The 10,285-nt window shown below is 33.0% G+C and overlaps 1 protein-coding gene across 4 annotated transcripts; it reads right to left on the bottom strand.

Moving 5' to 3' along the window:
• Nucleotides 1-676: 676 nt before the first annotated feature.
• On the bottom strand, nt 677-3,912 carry LOC121260855 (chaperone protein DnaJ-like). 4 transcript variants are annotated; one of them, XM_041162908.1, is made up of 6 exons: nt 3,495-3,910; nt 3,068-3,161; nt 2,821-2,888; nt 2,237-2,293; nt 1,169-1,420; nt 677-1,018 (listed from the first exon to the last, which is right to left on the bottom strand). In XM_041162908.1, the coding sequence occupies exons 1-6, from the start codon at nt 3,597-3,599 to the stop codon at nt 839-841; spliced, it is 756 nt and encodes a 251-aa protein (XP_041018842.1). In that variant the 5' UTR covers nt 3,600-3,910; the 3' UTR covers nt 677-838. The 4 variants fall into 4 exon arrangements, with proteins under 4 accessions (XP_041018842.1, XP_041018858.1, XP_041018851.1 ...); XM_041162924.1 differs by having other exon boundaries at nt 677-1,022; nt 3,495-3,909; XM_041162917.1 differs by lacking the exon at nt 2,237-2,293 and having other exon boundaries at nt 3,495-3,912.
• Between the last annotated feature and the right edge of the window lie 6,373 nt (nt 3,913-10,285).

Genomic DNA, 10,285 nt, shown 5'->3' with positions numbered 1-10,285 from the left:
GTAAATAATAATAAAATAATTTAAATTAAGTATTTATTAAACTTCAGAAAAATAGAGAGAAAAAATTAAATAAAAAATATTATAAAATTAAAATATTATTATAATATTATTTTTATTTGGAGATTTAAAAAAATTTAATTATTTTTTATTTGAAAATTTAGTAAAATTGTAATGATTAGTTTGAAATAATTTGTGTTTAAATAATATTTAAGAATAAAATGAGATAGAGATAACTTTTTTGTCCATACATCTCCTAAATCGATCGAATTAATAGGATAGGTCTCGTTCATAATCCATCTGGTTCGATGTCGGTTTTTAAGACTCGAAACTGGATCAAAACCAATTTTATGCTAGTTTTTATATTTTTAAAATCAATTTTAACCAGAGTACATTTTTTTAATATTATATATTATATTTAAAATTACTAATTAATATAAAATAAACTTTAATCTTATTATTTATGTCTATTAATTTTATAACATAAAACTTAACATGATATAACGTATAAATTTTAATCTTATTATAACATAAATGTAATATAACATTTGACCGATTACGCCCCTAGGCATACCGCCCATCTAGCCGAGTACTTTGAAGTTTGAATACCAGAGAGCCTTTGCTTCCGAAGGAACCTCAAAAAAATAAATAAATAAATAAATACTTGAACCAGGGCAATACAACTAAACATTAAGATTGAGCACGAAGCATACAGCTACAAACGTTGAAGGGGGATAGAACAATGAGCCATGATATCGAGGGGAGGGGTGTTTTGTCAATTCTGCGTCAGCCAATGTGAGCAAAAGGCTATTTCCAAGTAAATCTCTGCTGAAATGATGCATCATCTCTCTCTCTCTCTCTCTCTCTCAGAGGGTCGAGTCAATAAGCTAAGATTGGATTTGAGTCTATTGGTGTGATCAGATGAAAACTTAAGTTTCCTGCCATACCAACTTCGTCTACCGCCTCCTCCTGAAACTCCTCTGACCCCCCTCTGCTTTCTGGCATCTCGTCGCTGTTCCGCCTGTCTTCAATAATATAAGTATGGAAAATGCATTAGTATGCAGCTGACGTAAGAACCTCTCAGTTCTTAACATGTCTAACCTTTGAGTGCTCTAGAGAGAGAGACTAATAACTACGTTATAACTCCATTAAACAGAGAGATTGTACTAACCCCAAAACAGAAATCCTGAAAGTTGGCGTCAAACCCAGAGGCAGAGGTGTCCTCCAAATTTGTCTTCCCACAATTCATCTCTGAGGAATTGCGCTTGTTGCTGGAACCAGAAGTCTCACAATAAGACGTGTAGGATGAGGACGAACTAGAACAAGTAGTAGTCTGTGAGCTTGAGCCGAATGAGCCAATATCGCCTTGAAACAACTCCTCAAACAACTCCTGCAATTCCTCAAAACTCTCCTCCCCCTTTTCCTGTAAAATTTCACAACCCACGTACAATATATTAAAGACATCCTCAGTATTCGCATGCTAATCCTCTTGTCATTTTCTACAAGATATTGTTTATTTCATGGCAACAAATAAAAGTAGTTTCCTGCAAATCCGCGAATATCTTGCAACTCAAATTTCATAGGGACCCACAAGCGTCAAAATCACAGCCACCAGTGCAGAAATGGGTGGTCTACGGTCATTGATCAATCACCTCAATGGGCACCGGATACCCTACGAGATATGGAACGCATCCATGGGCATATCTCGCCAAAAGGTTTAGGGCCCAAATGAATAATAAAATCGAAGAAGGGTGGTAAGAAATGATACATGGAGGCCGCATGCATCACACCATCGTTTTGAAAAAAAAAATAGAGCCCACAATTAAAAAATGAATAATATTAGAGAAAAGCTATTGTAGCAGTATACACTTTACACTTACTGCATGGCTACTTCTAGTTAATTGTTCCCAACACTCACTTAGAGAGATGTGTAGTCTAGATAATGACATATCATATGTGTAAAATAGATATTCCTAATAGTAACTTCTATATATATTTATTCTTAAAAAATTATTATTATTTTTTATATGGATCCATATGTACTATTTTTTATAAAGAGATTACAGAGCTTGGACATTCTACGATTGCAAACATCATTTCTCCTTTTTACTAAAGCCAGCAAAAGACAGCTCCAATCCCATGTAGGATTTCATAAAAAAGATGGTCATAGTTTCATTGGACTGGAAACAGAAATTTAACCTGGTAAAAAAGCAATGAAAAAGAAGAGAAAGTAGCTTACATTGGACTTTGTTTGGGTCATCATGACTGCCATTTCATTGAGAAAATCACCCATTCCCTGCGGGTAACCAAGGGTCATAAGCTAAATCAAATAAAAGGGGATTCCTTTTGTTTCTTTTTCTTTTTTTGTGTTTCTTGTTAAGGCTCCAAGCATGTTCATATTCTCACCGACAATCACATCCAAAACTTTGACACATTCAAATAACAAGACAAAGAAGGGTTGGCGGCCAATGGCCACGTCGAAAAGAACATGAGATTGTCAAACCCCTAATTGAAATGGTGCCATTGCGATCACTATAGAACGCATAAATTGATTCCGGGGATAAAATTAAAACCACCGAAAGATGCAAAACCCAGTAGTGCAATAAGGCTAACAAAAATGCCTAGACGCCCACAAGAAATGCTCTGGTTTACAAGCAATGATTGGAGGAATAGCAAATCCATCAAATTTCCACAGCTTCCAATAAATATCGGTCAACAGTTTTGAAAAGTCAAAGAAAGAAGCGGAAGACCACGTTTCCAACCAATCACGAACGACACGATCTAATCCGCATGTTAACAAGGTAGTGGAGAATGAAAACTTACGTTTTCGTCATCATCGCTGTCGTAGATTCCTACATCGTACAGAAACCTTTTATTCGCGTCAGAGAGAACTGTACCCAAAGCACAGTAAGAACAAGACAGCATTTCGTGAATCCAATAAATTATTTCGACCCAATAGATAGAATTAAAAAAAGAAAGAAAAAAAAAAAAGAAAAAGCAATCACTTTCGGAACATTTTACAAATAAATGCTTAAATATGTAACATGAGAATAATCGAAATCATAATTACCAGAATAGGCTCGTTGGATGGCCTGGAACTTTTTCTTTGCTTCTTCCACAAACTTTGAGTTCCCCGAAGCTGAACAACGATCTGGGTGCCATCTCTAACGCAACAAGCAAAATATTTTTCTTACAGCAAGGTTCTACAATTCACACAGTTTCTCGCATATCCCAGAAAAAAATTTTCATTTCCGAGCCCTTCTCTTTTTCTCTTACAGGAAATCCCTCCCGTAAGTCAAAATCCTCTTACAGTTAAAAAATTATCATAAAAACAGTAATTTTTCAATGATCCGGAAGGAACCCATATATATGTTCACTTGAGAGACTCATAAGCTCAGGAAAAGATGTTTTTAGATTTGAAAGAAGACCCATTTGATTGAATCGTGAAGAAAAGCCTTGGAAAAAAGCTAACAATTAGAAAGGTTTCCAACGCTAACCAGTGCAAGTTTCTTATAAGCATTCCTGAGCTCCGGCGCAGTGCATTCCTTTTTCAGCCCCAGCACTGCATAGAAGTCGTCGCTTTTCTCTTCTCCGTTTTCCATTCTCCAACCCACCAAACAAACACACAGAACTCGGGAAAAAAGAAAAAAAACAACAGCAACACAAACCAAGATACTCTTTCGTTGTCGACGAATTTACACGACCTATTGGCCTAAATATCAAACAATCTCGTAAACTCCTAAACGATACGTATGCATATTACGAAACTTGGACTACATCTTTGTAGGTTGGAACACGGAACCTTAGCATTTGGTTTTCGTGGCAAAGAAGGGGAGGAGAGAGAAAAAAATCAGGGAGAGAGATCACAATCTATTAAAATCCTCCCCCCAAACGCTAAGGCTCAAGAACACTCCAGAAACCGGTCTATTTTTATACAAGTACTCACTTTTACATTTACTGTTTTTTTTTTTTGGGTTATTTTCAAAACTCTACAATAATTTATAATATCCAGATTTCAACAATTAATATACAAGTACTCACTTTTACATTTACTGTTTTTTTTTGGGGTTATTTTCAAAACACTACAATAATTTATAATATCCAGATTTCAACAATTAATTCCATGCGTTTCATTATCTGTTGACTGTGTGATAAGGCCACGAGCACGATGTGCGGTTGAGATTGCAGGGTGGTGGTAGATATTTTTTCCAGATTGTGCGTCCAGAAACTTCTGTTTTAACTGTGAGGTCTTTCATCACGGCACACTTTGTGAGACTGATGAGAAATGAAACACCAGATTTGGGTCCCTCAATTGGCATGAAAAAGAGGTGGAGGATCCACCTCTGCAATCAGACCCCCATTTTGGAAAATTTTACTGTAGTGCCATTCTATTTTTGGGGACACATATTTTTTCAGATTAAATATGTGGCAGTGACTGTGAGTGATGCAGGGATTCAATAGAAAATGGAATAAATATACAGTAAGAAGAAGCCCTGTTTTTTTCTTCTTTGGAAAACTCTATGATTTCTATAAGAATTAGATAAGGAATGCTGGTTATCTCGAGGATGGGTCCGAGGGTGGTTCCCATGTATTCTTTTTTTAATTAGTGATTAAGTAAATATTTTTTTTAATCATGTTGTAATTTTTTAAAAATATTTAATTGTATAAAAACGTGAATGAAAAAAATAAAAAATGTCAAATGGTCTTATAGAGACCCATTTTTGAATTACACTCTCGGTAGATGTAACACCACTCATTAAAAAGCCTATTTGGGATTGAGTTTGAAAGCTTAAAAAATATTTTAATTATTTAAAAGTTACTTTTTAAAATAATAATATGTTTGATAAATTTATAAAAAGTGCTTTAATCACTTAAAATAGTTGAAAATCTACTTTTTTAAAAGGTACCAAATTGAAACTTTTATCAGAAAACTCCTGTAGATAATTGTATATTCTTAAAAAATTAATGTACCTAACTTTAAAAGTACTTTAGATACATATTTATCAAACAGTAAATAACTTTTAAAGTATAGAACTTATTATTTAAACTATAAGTTATATTTTCTACCATAATTTTAAACATGCACTATATAATATTTATATAGTAGACAAAATTTGAGAAAAACGCATTAATCATGAAGAGATCTCACAAATTGATGATTCTTGATATAGTACATTAAATTGTAAAATTATTTTTATTGTAAAGTAGATCTAATGTATCATATTTATGACGGTAATACTTCTCAACATTTAAAAATGAAGTTTTTCTTAAAAAATTAGTTACTATTGAAGCTGATGCACAACTTAAGTGTTAGGTATTGTTTGATTATACAAATAATTTTAAGTTCTCTTATTTATCTAATTATTATAATTATTTTAAATTTTTAAATAAAAAAATATTAAAAAAAATATTTTTATAATATTTTATTTAATTTTAAAATTTTATTTTATTTCATTTGTGTAATCAATCAAGGCTTAGTTGGGACGGGTTTCAGGCTTCAGCTAGTGGTCATGAATAAATGACCAGATCTAGGTTTAGTTTTTTTTTTTTTTTGTGTTAAGACTAGATTCCTTAGATGTAGAACACGTGTTATTTAATAATATAGTATAAAATACACGTCGTACATTCAACAGGCATAACTTCTTATTTTACTAACTAAACACATGTATATATCATATCATAATTATTAGTTATTCTCACTGGAAAACTTAAGATTTTGAGCTATATTTTGCCTATTTGCAGCTTCATAGGAATCATAGATATGTTTATAGGTGTATTTGTTGTTATTTTTTTTAACTAATAAGGCATCTGAAGTTATTTTTTCTCCAAGATACAACTAGTCTTTACTCCATTTTCAGTTCATTCCAAACTTTTTATGAATTTTATATTTAACAGAACTTGGCATTCAAACAGACTCGTTTCCACTCGATTAGTTATTACTTGTTGATGATTCCAGGCCATCTCCCCTGAGTACTTCTGCGAGGACTTTTTTCCTCTTTCTTTGTTTCCAAGTAGGAAAATACTAGTTTGTCTGTGGGTTTGACTGTTTATTTTTTAAATATTTTAAAAATTATTATTAATAAATTTGTGTGTTTTTAAAATAATATTCTTTTAAAAAATCAAAATGAACTAACGATCATATCAACAATAAGAGTTGGGCGGTACAGTAGCATGACCCTTCCAAGAAATATAATTTTCACAAGTTCCAAGCTAACATATTAACAAGATAACCTTATAACAACACATAACATCAGAAAATGAATAAGATTAATGCTATATATAATTTTAGAGTATCCAAATTTCGTATATTCATTTTAAAAATAAATAAAAATCACCATGAAAATTTAGATTTTTCTATTAGGGCTTAAGTTCGTCATTTTTTCAAAGAGAATATATAAGATTTGACTATATAAACAATTTCCCATTAAACAATATTGGAAATCTATGAGATGGAAGCTGGGGTTGAACAGGTTTCGATCTAAATCATCCAAAAAGCTTTGCCATTGTGAGAATCAATGGACTTTAGGTTAAGGACAAATGATGTAGGCTCCGTTTAGATGTTTTATCTCATTTTATTATTACAATTTTCTTAAATTTCTACAAATATAATAAATAATTTAAAATTTTCAAATCTTAAAATAATAATAATATTAAAAAATAATATTATAATAATATTTTATGAGAAACACTACTTTGCTCACCCATTGTGACCGTTTCATTTGACCGCTTGGCAAAAATTTTTTTTTTTTTTACTTAGTGATTAAGGAAGTGATTTTAAGTGTATTGATATATTTTTTTAATTTTTTAAAAATATTTAAATATATTAAAAAAATATGTAAAAAAAAAAGGAAAAGAAAAATTTACACTGGACGGTATGCCTAGCCCAGCGGTCAACATGGGACGGCATAGTAACCACATCCATATTTTATTAAAATTTTAACTTTTATCTAAAACATATAAAATTATTTTATCTCATCCTGTTACCAAAACGGCGCCGTCGTGAGCTGTGTAGCATAATCCATGTTCGGATGGGACCATTATTCAGGAGTTACTATCCAGACAAATTCCGACGTGGTCCTTTTTATTGCCTTGGCTCCAAATGCCCACGTGATTTTCTGTCATGTCGTACGCAGATCACATGCCACGCTTTAGATCCGGGCTCTCTTTCTTTCTTTCTTTCTTTCTTTACTTACCCCACAAATGGAGGTTGGCGGGCTTGACCTAATATTTATGGTAACTCGATTGCACATCACCATCAGGGCCCAACAATTCAAATACTGCCACTGCTATTAAAAAGCTTATTTTTTTCTCAGTCACACTATTCATCAAACTCTTGATGTGAGTGGAACTTGATGTTGCCTTCCACTCACTATCTCCGGGCATAGGATTTTTTTCCTGTTTTTGAAAACCATCCAAAGCTGTCGTATTAGAATACATTCTGTAGATAGGTCAGATCTTCCGTTGTAGTAAGCATAAAACAAACAAAGTTGATAAAAGCCTAGAAAAAAAAAATATGATAAAAACCAACAATTATTCAACTTTTACCCAACTACTTCATAAAATATTAATTTTTTTAGAATTTATTTGAATTTAATGTGTTTAAATTTTATAAAATAAATATTATTTTTTAATGGAATTGTGAAATAGTTGTGATTTAGTTATGCCTATCACTTCTCTAAAAAATAAATGAAACGAGAGCATGTGCCATAATCTTGAATGTCATATCTTAATAAAATTTATAAATTATAAACTTTTAGTAATTTGAGCGTACAATATAATAGTTTTTATAGTTTTTAAGTGCACATTGTAATGGAAGGCAAAAAAAATTAAATTTCACCATTTTTATTAAACAAGTTTACGGGGGTATAAATGGAGGTAAATTGCAAAAATAAAATCTATCAGAATAAGGGCTTGTTTCGATAGTGAGATGAGATAAGATAGTTTTAGATGGGTTGAATAAAATATTATTAGAATATTATTTTTTAATATTATTATTATTATTTTGATATTCGAAAATGTTGAATTATTTATTATATTTTGTATTAGAATTTAGAAAAATTGTAATAATAAGATGAGATGAGTTGAGAGTGTTTCTATATCCAAACAAAACCTAAGAGATGGTCCCCCATTTGTTTATAGCCAGCAGTAAAAAAAGGGGGAAATTTTTTTGTCCTGTAACCTTGAGAACACATTTAGTTTTGAATCTGGTTGCAAAGTGATCCAGCTGGAATGGAAGCCAGAGACCTAGGTGGGAATAGTGAAAGAAAGATAAGGGAAAGAAGCGGGATAGAGGAATTGGTCGACTCATGAGGGAATTGATGAAATTCGAGGAAAACATGGAACCGGTCACTATACTTTGTTGGGGGGTGACATGACCGCAACTTAAGATTCCAAGTACCATTGAAAAGACTAAAAGAACAGGGGAATGAATATGTCCTGTGTGAGGGGAAAAAATACCCATAGCCCATAAAACTAGGGCCTAGCCCACCAAGCCTTTACTAAAGACAAAAGGGAGATCATGAAGAGACAATAAAGGACATGAGTGAGACATGAAGACTGCACATGTCAGGAGGGCCAGGAAGAGATAAGAAGGGGATGAGAGATGTGAGAGGCAAAAAAAAAGTGTCAGAGGATAAGAGGAGGGACCGGGCTCTCCCTTAGTGAGATCTTCTTCTTCAAGCAACCCTTCAAGGAAGATATGACCCTCAACAAGAAGAGTTCCGATCTTTTCTATACAGTGAGATATGAGGATTCATGAGTAATTGTAAACTGATATATATTATATTAGAGACTTCCCTCCCCAAACCCCGTGGACGTAGGCATATTTTCGAACCACATAAATCTTGTGTCGTCCTTTTTACTTTTATAGCATTTATTTTCCATTCACCGCCATGGACGTACGAAACGCCATCTTACAGCTGCACCGGAACACTGTCGGGTGCTCTAAATAATTCACATCGCGGCATCGGGGGTGTAGATTTGCCCAAACCCGCGAAACACGACATCAACAGTGTCGCCGTCTGTGGGATTCGAACCCACGACCATATTGTCGAACCACGTAAATTTTGTGTCGTCTCTTTTTACTTTCACAACATTTATTTTCTATTCACCACCGTGGACGTACGAAATGCCACAGTACAGCCGCACTGGAATACCGTCGGGGGCTCCAAATAATTCACATCGCGGCACCGGGGTATGGATTTGCCTAGGTCTGCGAAAACACGACATCAACATCCTAGATTCTCGGATTCATTCTCGTTAAAGGTGTAACCGATCCGGTCCGGTCCGGTTTTAGACAAAATTTAGGACCGAATCGGTATGTACCGATTTTACATTTTTCAAAACCGATTACGCTCTAGTTACCCTCCTAAACCGGTATCTCCAGTTTTACCGATTTTCGGTCCAGTCCGGTCCGGTTTTTCGATTTTTTTAAAATGTAAAAATATATAATAAAATGTTACCTCTTATAATAAAATGTTATTAATAATTTAATATATATTTTTTATGTTTAAAGCATATGATCAATTAAATTTTTATCTTTAAGATTAAACTTTTATTTTATAAATTATAATAACATTATCGTATCTATAATTATATTAATAACATATAATCAAACAAATTATAAATATTCATATTTAAGATTAACATTTTATGTTATAATTTATAAATTATAATATGAAATTATTTCATATATGATATATAATTATATATAAAAATTTAATATATAATTATATATTATATATAAAACTTATATATATAATATTTTGTATAATATATAAAATTAATTTTTATATATTTTTTTCAACCGGTCTGGTTCGGTCCGGTCCGGTCCCGAAAACTACGGAACCGATTACGGCCAGTTTTCAAAATATAAGAACCGGTTTCGGACCGGACTGGTTCAAAAACTGGACCAGCTGATCCAGTTCAGTCCGGTCTTCCGGTTTAAATTTACACCTCTAATTCACGTCCTGATTCACTATGGAATTTTTGAAATAGAGTTGAGAACAATCCTTCTTTTGATTTGAAAAAGAGCGATTTCAGCAAGACAAAGAGAAGGAATGGCCAACTTGCTTGTGGGATACGCTTTACTCATATCAGGGTTTAGAACCTTAATGGTAATCAGACGTGGGTTCTTCCTACAGCCAGAAATTTTTTTGTGGAGGTCATAAGGTAGGAGCTTAGGGCATTGGATCATTCCCCAGTACCTTTGCGGTGGGTGCTTTAGGCTCTGCCACCAAGGTTCACTATTTTTAGCGTCGCTACAGGGTGAGGGAGAGATGACTATATC

This window comes from Juglans microcarpa x Juglans regia, chromosome 1D (assembly GCF_004785595.1).
Source record: "Juglans microcarpa x Juglans regia isolate MS1-56 chromosome 1D, Jm3101_v1.0, whole genome shotgun sequence".
In the NCBI taxonomy this organism is placed as follows: domain Eukaryota; kingdom Viridiplantae; phylum Streptophyta; class Magnoliopsida; order Fagales; family Juglandaceae; genus Juglans; species Juglans microcarpa x Juglans regia.
This window is presented reverse-complemented; position numbering and strand designations above follow the sequence as displayed.

Coding starts and splice junctions, on each gene's coding strand:
- LOC121260855 (XM_041162908.1), bottom strand. CDS start 3,599: ATGGAAAACGGAGAAGAGAAAAGCGACGACTTCTATGCAGTGCTGGGG. Junction 2,294..2,820: donor ACAGCGATGATGACGAAAAC/GTAAGTTTTCAT, acceptor GGTTACCCGCAG/GGAATGGGTGATTTTCTCAA. Junction 1,019..1,168: donor TTCAGGATTTCTGTTTTGGG/GTTAGTACAATC, acceptor TATTGAAGACAG/GCGGAACAGCGACGAGATGC.